This window comes from Rana temporaria, chromosome 2, assembly GCF_905171775.1.
Source record: "Rana temporaria chromosome 2, aRanTem1.1, whole genome shotgun sequence".
Lineage (NCBI taxonomy): Eukaryota > Metazoa > Chordata > Amphibia > Anura > Ranidae > Rana > Rana temporaria.
In genome coordinates this window covers 250512970-250535267 of record NC_053490.1, presented here as the reverse complement: position 1 = coordinate 250535267, position 22298 = coordinate 250512970, and the positions used below count along the sequence as shown (strand labels likewise).

At 44.3% G+C, this 22298-nt stretch overlaps 1 protein-coding gene across 1 annotated transcript in view; it reads right to left on the bottom strand.

Annotated features, from left to right (window-relative positions):
* TPST1 (tyrosylprotein sulfotransferase 1) overlaps window positions 1–22298 on the bottom strand; it is a 130297-nt gene that overhangs the window by 52770 nt on the left and 55229 nt on the right. Inside the window, 4 exon segments of the mRNA XM_040336768.1 lie at window positions 20167–20251; window positions 20254–20271; window positions 20274–20298; window positions 20300–21096. Coding sequence (XP_040192702.1) covers window positions 20167–20251; window positions 20254–20271; window positions 20274–20298; window positions 20300–21004 — 833 coding nt within the window. The 5' untranslated portion in view covers window positions 21005–21096.

Here is a 22298-nt window from a genome sequence, read left to right as displayed (position 1 = left end):
GCATCTCTGGCGCAGAGGGTATGAGGCTGATGCATGGCACAAAGGGTATCCACCCACCCTAAGGGAGGAGGAGATCCCATGGCATGCATTGCAGCTCCCGGAGGAGATGGGAGCAAAATGCCAGATCGTGAGGATCGTGAGGTAAACCTGAGGATACAATGCGCACAGGCACACCAAAATTTGACAATAGAAGATTGGAAAATTGTTGCCTGGTCTGATGAGTCTCAGTTTCAGCTGTGACATTCAGATGGTAGGGTCAGATAACATGAAAACATGGATCCATCCTGCCTTGTATCAACGGTTCAGGCTGGTGGTGTAATGGTGTGAGGGATATTTTTTTGGCACACTTTGGGCTCCTTAGTGCCAACTGACCATCGTTTAAATGCCACAGCCTACCTGGGTATTGTTGCTGACAATGTCCATTACTTTATGACTACAGTGTCCCCATCTTCTGATGGCTACTTCCAGCAGGATAATGCACCATGTCACAAAGCTTAAGACATCTCACCACTGGTTTCTTGAACATGACAATGCGATCGCTGTACTCCAATGGCCTCCACAGTCACCAGATCTCAATCCAATAGAGCACCTTTGGGATGTGGTGGAATGGGAGATTGGCCACAAAGAATTAAGGCAGTTCTGAAGGCAAAAGGGGGTCCAACCTGATGCTAGCACCTAGTACCAATGAGTATATAATACCTGTAATAAATAATCACTAAATCTGTGGCAATTACTAGGAAACTGAGGCATTTCCCCTCTATTCTTCGAATCTGTGCAACTTATGAAGGTCTTTGTTTCATGCGGAATATTTGAAATATGCTGCACAAATTGGTGTTGGAAAAGCAGGCTGAGCAGAGAAATAATGATATTATGCATCTCCATTTTCCACAAAACATTTTGTTCACGGATAAAAGCTGTCCACTCTGCATCATGACTGAGAAAAATGATATGTTACAAGCTACTACTTAATGCAGAATGACAGCTCTTTACTCTTTACTTTAGATAGTCTCATTATTTACAGATGAAATAACAGCTTTCAAGTAAAAAGTGATAGCACGAAGGTTAATGAGATCTCAGCAGGACCTGAAGATGCACTATGTGGATAAGTAAACAAATGTACTACAGATAAGAAGCATCATAAATAACAGCTCCTGCATTACCTGTGAGCAGATGCCACTGCCCATCATTAGGTAATAAATTGCTTTGTCATTATTCCAAGAGTCTGCAGTGACATTAAAGGGACAATAAAGGTAAATGTTTTTTCACCTTAATGCATCCTATGCATTAAGGTGAAAAAAAATCCGACAATACTGGCCCCCCTCAGCCACCCGTTTTACTTATCTGAGCTCGTTTACCTGTGGCACTCGCCCCAGATGTCCTCTTTGCCACTCAGCCAAGTCGTTGACTAGAGTGGGTGGATTGAAAGCAGCGCAGCCATTGGCTCTCGCTGCTGTCAATCACATCCAATGACGTGGTGCGCCGGGGGCGGGCCCGAGTTATACAGTGAGCATTCTCAACTTTAATGCTATATAGCCGCCGGCTGTATCACAAGATCGCGCCTGCAAGGACTTACCACCATGCGAGCTTGCATGAAGGTGGAAAGTTCTTGCGGGCAGGACCAGAGACAGCCGCCGAGGGACCCCACAAGACGTGGATCGGGGCCACTCTGTGCAAAACAAGCTGCACAGTGGAGGTAAGTATAACATGTTTGTTATTTATTTTTATTTTTTTAATTTCTCTTTACAACCCCTTTAAGTAGGTTAATGCAGCTATTGGGGGAAAAAATATATGTATATATATATATATATATATATATATATATATATTACACTTATTCTGCTGGACTTTAAATTGCCTATATTGCCTAGTGTGACAAGAATGTGATCCAACAAACCCCGAACTGTGTCAAGGGGTTGAGAAGTTGTACTGAACATAGTGCCACACTGTCAGATTCAAATCCCATGTCTTTGGTGGGCAGCCACAGAAGGTGACACGTACAGAATAATAAATCACAGTCTAAGTTTAATGTACATTTAACTGAAACTTAGAATATAAGCTCCTTGAGGGCAGGGACTGCTGAGAGAGTGCAATATAGACGTAAAGCAATGCGTAACTTGACGGCACTATATAAGTACCTGTAATAAATAAAATAAACACAGGTCGGATAAGGAAGGTATGCAGCAGGTCATATACCTCCACTTCCAGGGTCTGCAATAGACTTATAATTAGGAAAACAAAGCAAAATTGAAGGCGCTCACACCAATGACATTTATTGACTAGTAAAATCAGTAAAAAATGGGTACTCACAAAGTGCAACTCTCAATGAGCCATAAAACCAACACAGTGTAGAATAGTGTGGACATAAGTGCTGTAACACATCAAGGGGTAAAAACTGATGCATTTTGATGGCGCACTCCCTTCCTCAGAGTCAAGCTAAAACCCAGTACCCTGAATTCATGATATCTGGTCTCCCACAGTACACACAACATGAAATGCAATTATTTTAATAAATATAGACTGCTAAATACCCTTTCTCATCAGCAGTATATAGCAGTCTTATGACTACCATCAGTGCCTGATTAAAGCTTGTAGGAGGAGTGTCCCTTCTCCTCTAACTATTATATGAGGCTGCATGAACCCTCATCATCTGTCTGGACAGTGCTGATTGGCCATGTGCTGATCACATGCACTCTCCCAAGAAAAAAAAACTATCTGGCGATACCCAACAATCTGAGCATGTGCATAATGACTCGAAAGACTCTGTCTTATCAGGATATGGATTGGGGATAGTGGAAAACGGGGAGGATCAGAAAAGATCGGATCAAGCAGCCTTTTTACACAATGCAGAGGATTAACCCCTTAGGTTCCACACAGGGCAGATCCACCCTATAGGCTCACTATGCAAGCTGCTTAGGGCCCCGCAAAGCTGCGGAGGGCCCCCCAAATTACTAGAGGCCCCGAATGGTGAGAAGTCATTAGCCCCTCACCCACTTCTTAACTCGCTGGCTGCATGGGAGAAAAGAGGTAAGGAGTCAGCACCCCCCCCCCCCCCCTTCTGTCATTTTGCTTAGGGCCCCAGGGAGGTCAATATCGGCACTGGTTCCACGGGAAGTATAATGAGCATGCTTTACTGCATATACAGACTAATTTTACTGTTGTGGGGTTATTAACACTTTAAATAATATGTTGATAGGAAAAACAGACACATATGGGAAAGTTGGCATTATGGGTGTGTACACTGGAGCATAATAAACCACTCCAGCACACCCAGATTACACCCCCGGACCGTTTTATTGGATGTGTTCATTCTGTAACACACTCTCCAAGTGCAAAATCATATGGCTGCATTTGCAGTTCTTGTTTGTCATACTACCACAAATACTGACAGTCACAGAGCTGGCAAATATTAGATAGGATTATTCTGCAAGCACGGAACAAGGATCCAGGCAAACCTAAGTTAATTCTTTTGGACTTTGAATCCCTTTTGTTTTACTGCTGCTTATTGCTTATGTCTGTTTTGTAATATATTTTCTGTAAATATTATCTTGCATTCTTTTTCTTTCATTTTTCATTAAAAGAAGATTTGAAAATCATTAAGCTAAATCTCTGAAAGTTTTAATTACAAATTAAAGCTCCCATTACAATCCTGTCTGGGCATGGCAGCGAGTGAAGGAGATTTTCTTCAGGCTCCATTCACGCCACGGAGGTGTGACAGATCGCTTACACTTTTTTACATTCATTTCAATGGGCTGTCGACACTATGCATGAGAAACACACAAAAAAAAGGTGCATGCACTATTTAAAAAATGTATCGGCACCGAAAAACATGGCATTGTGGAAAAGCAGCCCGGTTCACACTGGTGCGGTGCGCGAACCCTGCAAATTCACTGCGGGTTCCCGCATCGCACTCGACTCACACGACAGTTCACACTGCCATATGCGAACCGCTGGGGAGTTCCATTATATGTTAACGACACCCCCATTTCAGCTAGCGTATTGCACTGCGAACTTACAGTTCGGACATGAATCGGATCGCATATGTGTGAACACCCAATGCGATCCAATTCTGGTCCGAACAGAATTGATATCGCACTGCATTCGGTCCAAACGCGCACAAGACCCTTGTGCGCGTTTAGACCGAATGCAGTGCGATATCAGCCATACTATCTGTATGGCTGAAATCGCATCGCACAGACATCGCATGTAATGTGAACAGCAGTGCGCTACTAATCACATGAAATGTCTGGCATCGCACAAGTGCCATTACACATGCCTCACTGTGCCATTACACGTGCCCCAATGTGCCATTACACATGTCCCACTGTGCCATTACACAAGCCCTGCTGTACCATTACACATGCCTCACTGTACCATTACACATGCCTCACTGTGCCATTACACATGCCCCACTGTGCCATTACACATATGCCTCACTGTGCCATTACACATGCCTCACTGTGCCATTACACATGCCTCACTGTGCCATTACACATGCCTCACTGTGCCATTACACGTGACCCAATGTGCCATTACACGTGCCCCAATGTGCCATTACACGTGCCCCAATGTGCCATTACACGTGCCCCAATGTGCCATTACACATGTCCCACTGTGCCATTACACAAGCCCTGCTGTACCATTACACATGCCTCACTGTACCATTACACATGCCTCACTGTGCCATTACACATGCCCCACTATGCCATTACACATTTGCCTCACTGTGCCATTACACATTTGCCTCACTGTGCCATTACACGTGCCTCACTGTGCCATTACACATGCCTCACTGTGCCATTACACATGCCTCACTGTGCCATTACACATGCCCCAGTGTGCCATTACACAAGCTCCGCTGTGCCATTACATATGCCCCACTGTGTCATTACACATGCCCCACTGTGCCATTGCCGACCTCACTGTCACGATCTCCCTACCTTCTCCTGTTTGTACCGTTTGTCAGGCTGCGGGCGTCCATTATTCAAAAGCCGCGCCTCCTCCTCCATGCTGTTCCGTGATAGGCGAAACACTATTTTTCCCAGCAGAGCCTCTGTTTAGTGTTCCGCCTATCACGGATGTCCTCTCGTCCGAGACCGAGGATGAGAAGGCATCCGTGATAGGCGGAACACTGAAACAGAGGCTGTTTCACCTATCACGGAACTGCATGGAGGAGCGCGGCTTTTGAATAATGGATGCCCGCAGCCTGAACACACAGGTACCCGGCGTATAAGACGACCCCCGAGTTTTAAGGCATTTTTTTACATGCCAAAAGTCGTCTTATACGCCGGAAAATACGGTATGTGTCACAAGATTGGGTGGTCAGAAGAGATCTCATAGACACTGTATCTCATCAATATTGGACAAGACACAAAGAAATGCTCAAAAAGCAGACAAATTTAAGGTGCCAATAACTGTAAATCACAGCATCAGATAAAATTAATATATTTTATGTAATCAAGTCATATTAAAAAACAGAGAAAAAAAAATGTATGTGAATTTTTTTTTTTTTTAAGATTTATTGAAAATTTTTAATGAATCTTTAAAATCTTTTTCGGGTCGTATTATGCATGTGTGAAAAGGATTACCTGCTTAGTTAACTTGCTTTAGTGCTGATCATTTTCAAACTTTTGATATTTAGATTGTTGTTGCAGAAAATGAAAATCTCTGCGCAGGGAGGCTGAGACTACATACTGTATAATCATCATACCTAGGCAGGTAGCCAGCACAATACAACCTACATATTATTATATAGGTAGCTGAAAGATATACGGTTAAAGGGGTTGTAAAGACAAAAATATGTTCCTCTTAAATTAAAGTCTGACAGTAGCTGATAAAGTAAAAAGTAATGTTTTGCATTATAACTAGTTTGATACCTGTTAAAATCAAGCTTTTTTATTCACCTCCGTCACTCCTGAATCGTTATTCTCACTGACTTCCTGGTTTGCGGTGCGCATTCATTCTTGCTACATCACAGCCTAATGAGAACTACAGTTCCCATTAGGCTTAGCCTCCATGCCTGTGAGGGATAAGAGAGCATCTTCACGCAGGGCTGTAGTCATAGGGAGGGGGTGAGCACATTCTGCTTTCCACCATGCAAAACGGCTCAGATGCTGGTGGAAAGCAAGAAGAGGAGAGACAGGAAATGGCATTTTCAAACCTGGATTACTGTATTTTGGAGGTCAAAAGGAAAAACGAGGTAAGTGATATCTAAATGCTCTTGGTTACAGCAATCAATTGATCTAATAAAAAACAAACCTTTAGTGTTCCTTTAAGTAACAGTAATATGAGTTACTGAGTTGCGGGGTAATTTAGTATGAAGGGACTGTCTACCCAAATCTATGAGGGCACATCACACAAGAGCCACCACCAGTGAGGAAGATTCTGGACTGAGGCTGTGAACATCAGAGCAGGTCATAGCGGTTAAATGTAGGCAAGTAAGTAGCTGTGGAGGGAGCCCTGTTCAGTTTATGGGGCCCAGGCAGTACCAGTGAATGTTTTGTCATGGCATGTTTGGAAAGCTTGCCAGCCTGCAGAGCTAGATCCTTGATCTTCACTGCAGTACCACAGCTTTCCTAAAGCCAGCTGACCGAAACAACCTCCCAAAGTGCTGACTGGACAATAAAGCAGCAGCAATACATTGATGATGACATCCCTCTGCTCACACTACTGTATCATACTGTCAGCACATGTACATAGAGAGCCTGACTGACTCTGATTGCACTTCCCCCATTTTCCAGTCTAAATGCTGAAAGCTGATATTAAAACTTAATAGGCAGAAAAACTTCCATGCAAAAATATTCTTTAATAACACAAGATAACACATCAGCTTTGTGTGAATCAATATAATTTGCAAATCCAGTTAATGAAAATGGAAGGTAGAGGGCGCTCAACCACTCTACCTGGAAAATGGAAGGTAGAGGGCGCCCCCCTGAAGACGAGTAATCGAAACGGACGTTGGAGGCAGTCCTGGTCACGAGACGCCCCCCCGCTCTGGTGAAGCTGACAGGAAGGAGTTTATGGTGGAACTACGGCGGTGGTATCCGATCCTGATAACCCAAGTTTTGAACCGCAGATTGGCGGTGACAGGCCTGCAGTCCCAGTGCCGGGTAGGCACTTTTAAAGTAAGAGGCCATTTGGCTTTCCGTTGTTTTTAGTTGTTTTTATTATTAAAACGTTATTACGCTATCGGCGTCTACCGGTTCTCTTTTTTTGCATATCATCCTTATCTGGAACGCCTGGAAACGAGATTCAATAGTCCATATCCATGTGTGTGTAGGCACAATCTTGCACTAGCCCGTATGACCATCTTTTTAAGTAAAGTGGTCAACAGCACCTTGGGTGGAAACAAGTGAAATTTGAAAAGTATGGTGGTGGCATTTTCTACTTTTCTCCACTAGGAAGATCACAGTAATTGTCAAGATTCGTTTGGCTTTCTATGCATGTTATTGGGACTCTATTTTTATTTTTATATATTTTTTTGGTGTTTAACACAGTGAACCTCAGTGTTTTTTGCTTACACTGCAGAGGAATCTGCGTATTCATGCACATCTGTGTGGGACATTTCTGCTGTATATTGATTTATATTGTTTCAGCAATCACTGTTCACATATGCTTTTGGAAACGTATTTTATTATTAATTGTTGCACGTTGTTGTGTGGTATTCCACATTTCACAATCACTATTGTGTGGTTGAGCGCCCTCTACCTTCCATTTTCATTATCACAATTCAGTATTGTTCTTTGAGGAGCAGCTTATTTAGTTTAATCTAGTACTTATTTATATTTGGCGCAGAATTTTCTATTCTACAAATCCAGTTAATACCTTATAAAAGAAACAGTGACATTACTGTGCTGCACATAGTCTTTAAAGAGAGCAGATCTGTGGGAGGGACTCAGCAGGCCCACCCACTACAGGCTGCCTGCTGAAAAACACATGAGGGGGCGGAGACAAGACCAGTTACCCTGCACAAGGAGAGAAAGCAACTGTTACTGGTGGTCTTAATAACACAGAGCTCCTGCGCAAACAAAAAGTCTCACCTAGGTCACTGCGTATATCTGGAAGCTTTAAGACAAATTCAGGTAGTTGCATTGAAAAAAAAATGTTTTAATCAGAATGTATTTACATTTTTTTTTTGTTTTTTTTATCAAAATGTGACTACTTTCACCTTTATTAATACTGTCAGAATAAAGTGCATAACATCCACACGTAGCATATTAGAAGATTTTTTGATAATAGCACAAAAAAGATGCTGTCCATTCAGCTCAGCCTTAAAGGGTCACTAAAGGAAAAAAATGTTTTTGCTGAAATGACTGTTTACAGGGTATAGAGACATAATAGTTAACTGATTTCTTTTAAAAATGATTAAAAATAGATAAAAACCAATCATATAATGTGGCTGCAGTTTAGTTTAGTTTAGCTTTTGCTGTTGTTTCCTGGTTCTCTGATGTACAGAGCCAGAGAGCCAATAGAGGGCAGTGATGGTTTGGAAAACTAAACTGATTGGTGCTGTGGGGTTTTAGACACACAGTAATCACACCTCCTTGATTAGTCACCACAGAGAGAAATCTCCCAGTACTGTGGTTATCAGGAAACACACAACCAGGAAGTGTCCAGAACAGAGCAGAATTACAGCAACATCAGAGCAAAAACGAACACCAGTTCACTTGTTCAGGGCAGCGTTACTACTTTTACGTACATGTCCTGGGACCCTGGCTCGAACCTTGGCATTCGAGCCAGGGTCCCAGGACATGTGCATTACCATGCACGTAAAAGTAGTAACGCTGTCCTGAACAAGTGAACTGGTAACCTATCTTCACTTGCTTTAGTTACACTTGGGTGCTTGCTATCTTACACTTACTGCTACACGTTTTGTGTTTTCTCACTTTACGGGACCGTTGGTCCTGGGACCCCTACTTTATTACCGTGATACGCTCTCTTGGGTAACCAGGTCTATCTCAGGACTTTTCTTCCTGCGAGCTTCCATTTTGTCGGTCGCTTTAGATTTTGCTGGGAAACTCGGATGCTGTGCCCGTAGATAGTCTCCTGACGAAGTGATTAATAGATCGCGAAACTAGTCGAGACTGTCTGTCTCATGGCGCTTCTGGTCCACCCGAACCCCCTCCTTATTTCTAAAGGGATTGCATGTCTGGTGACCTAATCGCCATATATGTATTGTATTTTAAATGTGTTGTATGATTTTTAATCCCCTTTTTTTAAGTATATCATGTGAATAAACTTTTCTAAAATTACCCTTCTGTATCACTCTGGTTGAGTATAATCACTTTGCCTAGTACCGGTATAGTCCTCCCCGCCCATTTCTTGTCTGTTGGTGTTTCAGGGTCTTTGGGGATTCCCTGAACCCTTCAATTATTCTTTGATATTAGGATGATGGTACACCCCCAATCCCTTTGTATTTTTCTAAACGTGAGAGTTAAATCTTATCTTGTCATGCACCAGTGTGAACCAGAACTAAAAGTGAGACGTGTGAACTAAAAATCAGATGATCAAAGTGATTAATAGTGAATATATTTTAGCCTTATGCTGCTAGCATTAGTAAACAGATAGTCTAGTACAGTGATGGCGAACGTTGACACCTCAGATGTTTTGGAACTACATTTCCCATGATGCTCTACTACACTGCAGAGTGCATGAGCATCATGGGAAATGTAGTTCCAAAACATCTGGGGTGCCAAGGTGCGCCATCACTGGTCTAGTAAATCGTATTTACTTGTTTTAAACTTTTTTTTTACATTTTGTTCATTTACTTCCTGTTTTTCAGGCCTAGGCAAAATATGTCAAACATCCCAGGAGTCTTCAGTAGGGGTTTTCTCTGCAAATCACACCCTCCTGTGTGTGTGTGTGTGTGTGTGTGTGTGTGTGTGCCTAAGCTAAGGACAGATGGATTCCAGGAAGTAAATGCTACATGAATCATTTGCACTTACTCAAGATGGCTACAGCTATTTCTAATACCAGGGGGTAATTTCTCAGAAAAATAAAGCATGGAGACATGGATGGATGGATGGATGGGTGGGCTTTGAATATTAGAAATTAAATAGTGTTTTTAGTATGTGGTGCTCAGATGCAGTGTAGTTCCACTATAAGGAAATAATTGTGTAGTGAATGATACACGGAAAAAAAAAAATGAAACACAGTAAAAGGGCATACTTGCAGCAGTTGTAAACTGCTGAAGAATGTTGTAACAGAACTATTAGCTGCTTCATAAGGAATTGTAAAATACCACAAATAAAATTGCCAAATAAACACAAGCTAGTTGAACAGGAAATTGGTTTGTCTCCTAGTAGGTAAGCTTGGAAAAATGCTGCTAATAGCATAGGATGCAGTTCATAGACACATTCTCTGCAATCACCAGCTGTTTTCTTACAACATTAAATTACTCCTTTGGACACCATTGTGTTTTCTATTTCAAAAGCCACACTGGTTCCAATGACCTTACCTCACCTCTTCCTAAACACACCAATATCCATTCTCTTTGATCTCACATCTCTTAGGCCTCGTACAGACGACCGGATCTATCCGCTGGGATTGATCCGCGGATCAGTTCCAGCGGACAAATCCGGTCATCTGTACGGCCTAGCGGATATTTATCTGCGGAGATTCGTCCGGCCGATCGATTTCAAGCGGATAGAAATTTCTTAGCATGCTAAGAAATCTATTCACTTGAATCGTGTCCAGCGGATTGATCCGGTCGTCTGTACAGACTCACCGTATCAATCCGTCCGCTGCCATCCCTCGCATGCGTCGTAATGATTCGACGCATGCGTGGAAGTAGTTACCTTCCAGCGTCGCGCACGTCGCCACGTCATCGTCGCGGCGACGGCGTGACACGTCACCGCGGATGTATTCCGCGCGGATTTCGATCTGATGGTTAGTACAGCCATCAAATCCAAATCCGCCAGAGGATTTATCCGCTGGAAACGGTCCGGCGGACCGTTTCCAGCGGATATCCTCTCGTGTGTACGGGGCCTTATGGGCATACAATTCCCTGCATTCATATCCACAGTTTATCTCATATGGCCCAATGCACACAGGTCTGTTTGTTCTGCAGCAATTAGCTGCATAAACCAAAATGAAACTCTGCATGCGTGTTCCTGTATAAATCCCATATCTGACATTGTATGCATGTAAACATATGTGCAAATGTTTACATGAATCCAATGTCCAGCGAACCATATTAGCTACCACAACTTTTCAGGGCTGACATGTAAATATCAATGTGTAATCAGTAATTACATACTACTAATGTGAAGAAAGTGAGACCCAAATGAGAAAATACCAAAGGCTGCTTGTGGCCAATTGACATAAAAAATCATAGGTCAAGAGAGGGGGGAAGGTTGTTGGGTGGGACTTTCACGGCACTGATAGGAAACCAGATTAGTATAAAAAACAATATTTATTTACATAAGACAAAATACAATGTAAAAACATTTAGGGACAGACCCAAAGCACAAGCAGCCTTTGGTATTTTCTCATTTGGGTCTCACTTTCTTCATATTAAATGGGATGCTGGCACATTGAATTTATTTTTACAATTAGTCTAATAGAGGCAATACTCTTCCCTTTTGATTACATACTACTAATATTTACATGTCAGCCCTGAATGAGTCACTCATGCAGCAGCGCCACATGCACAAAACAACTGGCCTTTAAGCATCCGTGAATGTCTGTTGAAGTCATTCTGCACATGCGCCGCATGAATGACTTATTCAGGGATGACACGTAAACGTCAATAGTGTGTCATCAATGGCCCTCATGCGGCTGATTACACATTGATGGTATGCCATCCCTGAGTAGTGGCAATTCTCTGTCCTCTGATCCATAGCTGTAATTTTCTGGTACCAGGGGGTTTAATATGAGCCTAGAGATCTGTCATACAGTATGCCCACCATTTACACTACTTCCTTCATTCATGGGCACCATAGTACAGCTTCTATGAATGGAGGAGATAGGCAGAATTGGTGGGCATAGTCTGCACTTTTGACGGGTGCATATGACAACTCCCTGGGCTCTATTAACCCCTGCAGCATGGAAAGACTTATAGCTGCAGGGGGAAGGAGGAGGATCTCAGGACAGAGGATTTCAACTAAAACTGCAGCCATCACCACAAAGGACACTTTACATTTTTTACCTTAATGTATTCCCTGCAGCACTGTGCCTGTCTGCAGCAGCGCTGGTCTGTATTCCTCTCCTCACAGAATACAGAGGCAACAGTAGGAGTCAAATTCTGTAAGGAGAATCAAGGCTGAGCCATGCCATGTGTATCTTAGGGCGACCACATTTCCAAACTGCCATTCAGGGACACACACCCTCTCTCACCTTGCTCCAAAAAAAATGGGGGGTGGGGGGTATTGTAGTCTTGGGGTTGATGGGGAATTTGGCGGCGGGTTATTTGTCAGGTGAATGTGCAACTTGCCACCAGATGCAGTGCCGCTTGCCACCCATAGCCTGCCACCAGATGCCTGCCACCAGATGCAGTGCTGCTGTCACTCCCTCTGCATGACCCACGTGAAGGAAAGGAGTGGCGTCACTATCTGGAGAGTGAAGATCACACCAGTCCCTGCTGCTTGCCGCTGGGTGCCAGAGAACGAAGAGGTGCCGAGGTGGGTGGGGACAGCAGTGCTGCACTAGGCGCAGGCCTCGCTCCTGGTATCACTGTCTGAGAGTATATTGTCACTGGTTGCAAGATGCCAGGCAGCGCCGGCCCTAGCAACCAGTTCCCAGAAATGTTGTTAATAGTAGGGGGTGGCTGTATCCTTTATTTCATTCCGGGACATTGTATTGAAGGTGCCTGGGACCCAGGACAGACATGTCAATTGCGGGACAGTCCGGGGAAATCTGGGACACGTGGGCACCATAGTGTGTCTATGGCAAAATGGCCAAAGGATCACTTCCTATTAGCAATTTCTCTAAAGGAGATACCATGATTTGAGCAGTTTTGGGAGGCTATATAAACTAGTTTAACATCTGACACTAGAGGACCCCTTGATAACGTCCTATTGGATGAAAATATTTGGGGAGCAGGCACTAGTGCTGATGTCAGGCCACTGTCCGATACCGGGTTGGCAGTGGCACCCATTGTCATATGTTTTTATGATTCATTTTATTTTGGTTTTTAACATACAATTCCAACAAATACTACACTATGGAGACTTCATCTTGCTCCCGGTGAGCTTTATTTACTACAGTTACATCTGGATGGTGCAAGTTGCTGAACAGTCTTCCCCACAACAGATGGTGGATCTACACTGAGTGCGTGTTTGCTGCTGTAACGGCAGCCAGCTTTCTGGTGAGTGTCCATTTCACAGGGGTGCAGAGGATGATTCCGGAGCACTGTACTGGATCACCTCTTCATTCCACCAAATTTTTGTGCACATCTGTGCACTGAACTTTTGTGTTTTCACCAATAAGTTTATATTGCTGATCCTATCATGGGACTGTGCATTTAAATCTATATTTTTCACTACATTGTTTTTTTTATGTTGATTACCATCCACAAGATTGGACATACATACATACATACATACATATATATATATACAGGGCTCGACAAATCCCAGGCGCCAGGTCGCCATGGCGACTAGAAATAGGGTCCTGGCGACTTGAATTGGAAGGGGGCAAAAAAAAAAAAAAAAAAAAAAAATTTTTTTTTTTTTTTTTTTTTTTGAGCTGGGGCCATCTGGTGGTGAGCCGTTGGTATTACAAGTTATTACCACCAGATGTGAGCTGGCGCCATCTGGTGGTGGCCGTTGGTATTACAAGTTAAGCATTACAAGTTAAACAGCAATTCTAATGTTGTTTTTCACTATTTTCACTGCCATCTTCTTCCCTCTAAGTAGAACCCCCAAACATTATATATATTTTTTATCCTAACACCCTAGAGAATAAAATGGCGATCGTTGCAATTCTTTCTGTCACGCCGTATTTGTGCAGCAGTCTTACAAGCACACTTTTTTTGTGAAAAAATGACACTTTTTTTCATTAAAAAATAAGACAACAGTAAAGTTATCCCCATTTTTTTTTTTATATTATGAAAGATAATGTTACGCCGAGTAAATTCATACCCAACATGTCACGCTTCAAAATTGCGTCCGCTCGTGGAATGCCGACAAACTTTTCCCCTTTAAAATCTTCATAGGCGACGTTTAAAATAAATCTACAGGTTGCATGTTTTGAGTTACAGAGGAGGTCTAGGGCTAGAATTATTGCTCTCGCTCTACCAATCGCGGCGATACCTCACTTGTGGTTTGAACACCGTTTACATATGCGGGCGCTGATCACGTATGTGTTCGCTTCTGCGCGCAAGCTCGTCGGGACGGGGCGCGTTTTCTGGCTCCTAACTTTTTTACCTGGCTCCTAGATTCCAAGCAAATTTGTCAACCCCTGTATATATATATATATATATATATATATATATATATATATATATATTCACTTTAGCATTTTTTCACTATACCACTTTTTGGACTTCATTTCAATGTGCTGTACATTTAAAACACAGTATTCTCATCTCATCGCTGTTCATTTACTTTTAGCGCTGCACACTTTTTCTTAATCTTATGGATGCACACAGCCTAGTTCAAGAGCAAGCCTGCACATGACTGCTTCAACAGCAAGCAGCTTGCTATGGGGGCAGACACAGAAGAGGAGGAGAGGACAGCGCTGGCAGAGGACCCAAGAAAAGTAGGGTTGGGTATATAAGTATATATATATATATATATATATATATATATATATATATATATATATCTCATGTTCGTTATTTTAACTTGAAAAACATTTTACAGAGGCTTAACACAAGGTTAATGTACTCTTATTTAGTCATGTGACTACTTTTTTTTTTTAAATGTTTCAGTTCTGAAAGAACTGTCACTTTTCCGAAAACAAGTAGACTTATCGGGGTGTTTTAGCTTTGCAAATTTCGCCCACACAAACAATGCAGACAAATTACATATTGTAAAAAAGTAAATGGGGCGCTTATTTTTGTTCTGTCTCTTTATCAATAAGTGTCCAACTTGTCTGTGTGTTGGAAGCTTTGTTGACCTATGATCTGCAGCTGCTCTAGTCCTGCTCTGATGTCACCAGAACACCCTGCTACAGGTAGAACCTTGTGCAATCTCCAATGCTTGATATCTGTCAGGCAGAGAGCAGGGGTGTTCTGGGTAAGCAGCTGCAGGCCAATGGCCCTAAAAAAACCTCTGATATTCCTAGAAATGTCACTGCTTCCAAAAAACAGCACAGAAAATTGCCCAGATGGGAGCACTAGGTGATATGAGAAACAAAAGCAAGTAAATGTTCCTGCGCTGAAGTGTAAAAAAAATAAAGAAACGCAAGAGCTATAAATCACCCAAATATCAAATGTGATATAACAATATACATATACAAAAATACCAAACTGCTATTGTAGCCCTAACTGCCCAGTACTTGTCTGAGTGACACATTGGGTTTCCAGGGATAAAATAACTATTTATGGCCACCCCAAGACCAAACAAATTGAATGTTTACTACAGTAGGTGTTTGTGATATTGTGCTTTTAGCACGACAGCGTCGCGCTGATACTCGGCGACAGGGTGCCGAGATCTCCCCGACACCTCGCACTCACTGGAATAGTGACAGCACATCCCAGCAAGCGCGTCATAGAAGCGACGGGAGATCCGACTTGGATTCCCGCCAATTCTACACGTGTGCGGCGTTTGTTATGAATCCTGAGGGGGAAGTCCCCGCCGGATTTTAAATAAAAATCCGGCATGGGTCCCCCCCTCAGGAGCATACCGGGCCCTTAGGTCTGTTATGGGTTGTAAGGAGAGCCCCCCTACGCCGAAAAAAACGGCGTAGGGGGTCCCCCTACAATCCATACCAGACCCGTATCCAAAGCACGCTACCCGGCCAGCCAGGAAGGGAGTGGGGACGAGCGAGCGCCCCCCCCCTCCTGAGCCGTACCAGGCTGCATGCCCTCAACATGGGGGGGGTTGGGTGCTCTGGGGCAGGGGGGCGCACTGCGGCCCCCCCACCTCAGAGCACCCTGTCCCCATGTTGATGAGGACAGGGCCCCTTCCCGACAACCCTGGCCGTTGGTTGTCGGGGGTATGCGGGCAGGAGGCTTATCGGAATCTGGGAGCCCCCCTTTAATAAGGGGGCCCCCCAGATACCGGCCCCCCACCCTAAGTGAATGAGTATGGGGTACATCGTACCCCTACCCATTCACCTGCAAGAAAAGTGGTAAAACACAAATAAACCACACAGTGTATTAAAATATTTTATTTTTCTGCTCCGGAGGCCTCCCTGTCTTCTTTATTAGCTCTTTTACCAGGGGAGGCTTCTTCTTTGACGTCTTCGGGTGGGTGGGGGCCGCCGTCTGGTTCTCTTCCACCGCCGGGGGGGGTCGCTTTTAAAAAAGCCCCCACCCCCCGGCGGGTTTCCTCCGGCGTCTTCGGCGGGGCTCTTCTTCTTCCGCTATCCCGACGGGTCTTCTCAACTCTCCGGGGTTCTCCTTCTGTCTTCGCCGCTCTCCGCTCTTGACTCGTCGCACCCCGGTTCTTCGTCTCGCTGTCCGGTGTCTTCTTCCGTGCTGTACGTCTTCTCCTTCCGTGCTGTGATGAGTTCTTCTTCCGTGCTGTGACGTCATGTTCTTCACTTCTCTCCTTCTCCCGATGTTGCCACGCCGGTCCTCCTCGCTGAAATGACGGATGCGCGCCTTGCATCGGACCTATATAGGCCTCACAGTCCCATCATGCTCTGTACCTACCCATGTGATACCTACCCACGTGGTAGGTATCACATGGGTAGGTACAGAGCATGATGGGACTGTGAGGCCTATATAGGTCCGATGCACCCGCGCACCCGTCATTGCAGAGAGGAGCCGGCGACGTGTCAACACCGGGAGAAGGAGAGAAGTGAAGAACATGACGTCACAGCGCGGAAGAAGAACTCATCACAGCACGGAAGGAGAAGACGTAAAGCACGGAAGAAGACACCGGACAGCGAGACGAAGAACCGGGGTGCGACGAGTCAAGAGCGGAGAGCGGCCGAAGACAGAAGGAGAACCCCGGAGAGTTGAGAAGACCCGTCGGGATAGCGGAAGAAGAAGAGCCCCGCCGAAGACGCCGGAGGAAACCCGCCGGGGGGTGGGGGCTTTTTTAAAAGCGACCCCCCCCCGGCGGTGGAAGAGAACCAGACGGCGGCCCCCACCCACCCGAAGACGTCAAAGAAGAAGCCTCCCCTGGTAAAAGAGCTAATAAAGAAGACAGGGGAGGCCTCCAGAGCAGAAAAATAAAATATTTTAATACACTGTGTGGTTTTATTTGTGTTTTTATCACCTTTTCTTGCAGGTGAATGGGTAGGGGTACGATGTACCCCATACTCATTCACTTAGGGTGGGGGGCCGTATCTGGGGGCCCCCCTTATTAAAGGGGGCTCCCAGATTCCGATAAGCCTCCCGCCCGCATACCCCGACAACCAACGGCCAGGGTTGTCGGGAAGGGGCCCTGTCCTCATCAACATGGGGACAGGGTGCTCTGAGGTGGGGGGGCGCACTGCGGCCCCCCCTGCCCAGAGCACCCAACCCCCCCATGTTGAGGGCATGCAGCCTGGTACGGCTCAGGAGAGGGGGGGGGCGCTCGCTCGTCCCCACTCCCTTCCTGGCTGGCCGGGGGTAGCGTGCTTTGGATACGGGTCTGGTATGGATTGTAGGGGGACCCCCTACGCCGTTTTTTTTCGGCGTAGGGGGGCTCTCCTTACAACCCATAACAGACCTAAGGGCCCGGTATGCTCCTGAGGGGGGGACCCATGCCGGATTTTTATTTAAAATCCGGCGGGGACTTCCCCCCTCAGGATTCATAACAAACGCCGCACACGTGTAGAATTGGCGGGAATCCCCAGTCGGAATCTCCCGTCGCTTCTATGACGGCTCTGTCTCCATCGCGGCAAGCCAGCTCGGCGCTGGCTCCCGCGATGGGGCTCGTAGGTGCTCAATCTCGCTGAGAAAGAGAGCGAGATTGACACAAAATCGGGTTCACCTACTGTATGTAGAATATCTCAAAAGCCCCAATGGCACAGCAAAAATGAGAAAACAGCCATGCTAATAAAAGGGCAAACTGCGGTATCCCACCAACTGAAATGTGATTTGCGATAATTTCTCTTTGCACATCCTTACAAAGCAAGATAAGGATTTATAAAAGGTATGGAATTACCTGTGTGTGCCATGTAATAGTTAGAATCAATGCAAAAGTCACTAAGGGGTTGATTTACTAAAACTGGAGAGTGCAAAATCTGGTGCAGCTGTGCATGGTCAGCTTCTAACTTCAGCGTGTCAATTACGCTTTGACAAAACAAAACCTGGAAGCTGAATTGGTTACTATGCACAGCTACACAGGATTTTGCACTCCAGTTTCAGTAAATCAACCCTCATTATCATATGATATATGTGGCCCACTGGATTTTCCTGTACTGAAACAGTATCTATGACCATTGATATGCTGTACAACATCAATCAAGAAACATTGGAATTATTTTTACGATGTATTGCAAACTGTCTCCGGTTCAGCCATTTAGCACATTAACAGTAAAATTCGAGTCTTGCACTGAAATTCATGTTTCACCTTTGACAGATGAGAAGAGAAAATTCAGATTTTAAAGGTTACATTGACATTCTTAGCAGCAAGTAACTATACAGAGACTATGATGTAAGACTTTGTGTGTTGCGATGCTAATGAGTGATTTGCATGCCAGTGCCCCTGATAAATGCCAGTCTATCAGAAACATTTCTCTTGCACTACTAATCTATCTGATTATCTTGTAGGTTCTTAATGCACACATTTAAATTCTAAATGTGCAAGGCTCCTTGGTGCTGGTTTTTGCCATACCTACAAGAAAGCATATACAAAGTGCAAAGACCACAGCCCACTTAACTCCTTTAATTATTTTGACTTGGTTGAAAGTTCAGAGCATTTGCAAAACAGCGGCCCCACTGCAGCCACCCTGACAATATTTTGTCACATTCCTCTTATTGGCTGATATAGATTAGTGCCATTTACAATGTTTGTGTTCTCTCCATGTCACCTGATCAAAGATAAACTCCCTTTAAAAACACTGAAATAAGAGCCGGTTCACATGGGCGACTCGTCAGGCGACTCAGCCGCCTGACAAGTCGTGTCCCATTGTATTCAATAGAACCGTTATAATAGGAGCAACGCAAGTCGCTCCGACTTAGAAAAAGGTTCTTGTACGACTTCGGGGGCGACTTGCATTGACTTCTATCCAGAATCATTTGCAAGTCGCCTCTGAAGTCGTCTTCAGGACGCCTTGCCGATTCTCCCCCGAAGTCGTGCCGCCCAGTGTGAACGGCTCTAAAGGAAACTGAGAAGAAAGCTGTAGCGAACAAACCAGATAGAAAGTAATGTGCTCCAAGTCTGAAAATGACTTGCTAAGCTATTGCTAGACTCACCAGGCTTCACAAGTTTGTTTCACAATTTGCAGCAAGTTTGCATTGCATAACTCCAGATCAACTTTCTTTGCAGATATTCTGCAAGTCTGCTGCAAGTTCTGGTTCAGTTATGTTGTACAATAGTCATCCCACCACAGGGGTCACTGTGGCTGAATTTTCATGCTGTAGACTCAACACTGCATCTTATATCAGTGTCAGTATCAGTGAAATTACAGACTTTATTCAATCAGTATATTTTCTAACCAAAAACATTCTGAGGGTAGATTTAGATGTACATCTATCCCTTTTCTCTGAAGCCCGATCTGCATCAGACTGCGCTTAAGGGGGGCAGTGGTGGACAGCAACAATGCGGCTCAATTGTACATTTTTGCTGCACACCGCCCCACCCCCCCCCCCCAACCACACCTCTAAATGAAGCCTAAAGCTGTCATATAACTTTGCAATTTAAAAATTAAGAGATGTCAGTGCCATCCCTTATTCTAAATGCCTTATTCCCTGTATGCCCTTCGGAATTTCCGAAAGTAATAAACTCCAACGGAAAAAAGTCCGATGGAGCCCATACACTGTCGGAATTTGCGATGAAAAAATTCCGTCTGACTTTTTTCATCGGAAATTCCGATCGTGTGTACAAGGCATTAGGAAAGGCTGCATTTAATCTATAAGTATGTATCACAGTACAATAGAACACATTTTGCATAAAGGACACTTACTTGGACAGAGAAACACCTCCAGCTTTGCCAATCATATCTTCATGATGCAGTACAGCATCATTCCATGGAATTGTGAGGAACTTAATAATGTTTTCATCCATCGTTTGGATGTAAAACCAGCTGTTCATAATGTAACTAACATGCACCGGTCATAGCCAACCTCCATGCACTGGTTATACATTGTTTCTATAGCACGGTTCCACTTGGTTAAGCAGTCTCTGTAGCTGTTGAGATCAAATCCAGCGATAGTAACTTTTCTAGAAATCATAGAGTGCACTGAAGCACGTCCATCTCTCACCATAAGAAGAAATTTGGCATTGGGAAATATTTTGGCCAAGTACGACAAAGATTTTAAAGCAAATGGATCTTTATTACACAAATAAGGTGCAGGCTCACCATGTTTAACTATTATTTCCAGTAAAAAAGCCTGCATGGCTGAGTCTAGCACTTCATCTGTTACGCCAGCTTCATCTAGGCGAATTTTTTCTTTGCTTGAACGTGCCCACATCTGCTTGACGGCCAAAATCCGAGGGATGACCCTGGTTTCCTCTCCACATCTAATCTCAGGATGGGCATCAAGCATGGCACGCATGAGTGTAGTTCCACTGCGAGGCACTCCCCCAATAAATACTAATGGCATGTCCTTATTATATGTATAGCTAGCGTTCACCCTTTGCTCAGTTCTTAATGTTGCTTTGGGGATTTCCATTTTGACAGGTTGACTGCGTTCTTCTATTCGATGGTGGCACTCCATTGCATGTTGTCCCAAGTAGAACACTGTCACTGAGCTTATTATAAGGCATGCTAGGAGCAGGTTTTGCTTTAGTTTTCCAATCATTTTCACAATGATGGAGCAAGCAGATGGGAAGTGATATTTTTCTTTATAACCTCATGACATGCAGATTTTACTCAAAAATTGGTGACCGCCATCTATAAAAAATAAATAAAGATAATTAGGTCATTATTTACACACACACAGCAATAGACTGTTCTGAACAAAAGCAGCTTGTTTGTTTTTAAATGTAAAAATATCAAGAAAACTGCATGAATGCCACATTTTGTTTCCCTAAAGTAATATTAAACCCCTGTGTTTTTCAGTTTAACACATTAAGCACAATAAAATAACCATTCCCCAGTAAACTATTTGTTAAAATTCTTATCTCAGCACATGCAGTTTACTACTTTCAATGCTGCTGGCTCCTGCTCTCTCAGGGCTGAAAGTCTTCACAGCGGACAACAGTCTGGAGTCAGTCTGTTAGTTTGGAGAAAGAAGAGGGCGTGCCTTGTCATTCTAGGCTATGGGCTGTGTGTTTCTATTGATGCACACAGTGTAGGAAGACAACTCTATTCCCTTCATGCAAGGGTACTGTAGCTCCATAGGATGCTGCAAAAGAAAGCAGCCATCCTGAAACAGGAAACCTGGGACAGCAGCCATTTCACCAGCTGGAGATGGGAAGATCAGTCAAGATGATGAAACTACATACTCAGTAAGTGATTAAATCAACTGCTGAAAGTGATTATAGGTTCGGCTTAAAAAAAAAAGTGTTATACTTACCTGCTCTGTGCAGTGGTTTTGCACAGAGCTGCCCCAATCCTCTTCTTCTCGAGTCCCCTACTGGCACTCCTGGCTCCTCCCCCTTGAACAGTGCCCCCAATAGCAAGCCACTTGCTATGGGGGCACTGGTGTGTGTTCACTCCCAAGCCCTGCTCTATGTGTCCATAAGACACTCAGAGCCGCTGCTTCGCCCTGCACCTGCTCCCTCCTCATTGGCTCACTGGCTGTGATTGACAGTAGTGGGAGCCAATGGCTCCTGCTGCTTTCTCAGCCAATAAAGAGAGGGAGTCTCGGGAAAGCCGATGCTCTCATGCACATTGCTGGATTGAGAGGGAGCTCAGGTGAGTATTTGGCGGGCTGTGGGGGAAGCAGCACACAGAATGTTTTTTACCTTCATGCATAGAATGCACAAAGGTAATAAACCTTCAGCCTTTACAAAACTTAGGGTTCAAAATCACTTAACTATTGAAAACAGCCTCCACAAACCCCAAACAGCATATAACTTTCCCTTATGGTTACTGGATGGGTAGACTATTCAGCTTTCTTGAGTGAGAAAATGGCAAGCTCATGCCATGAA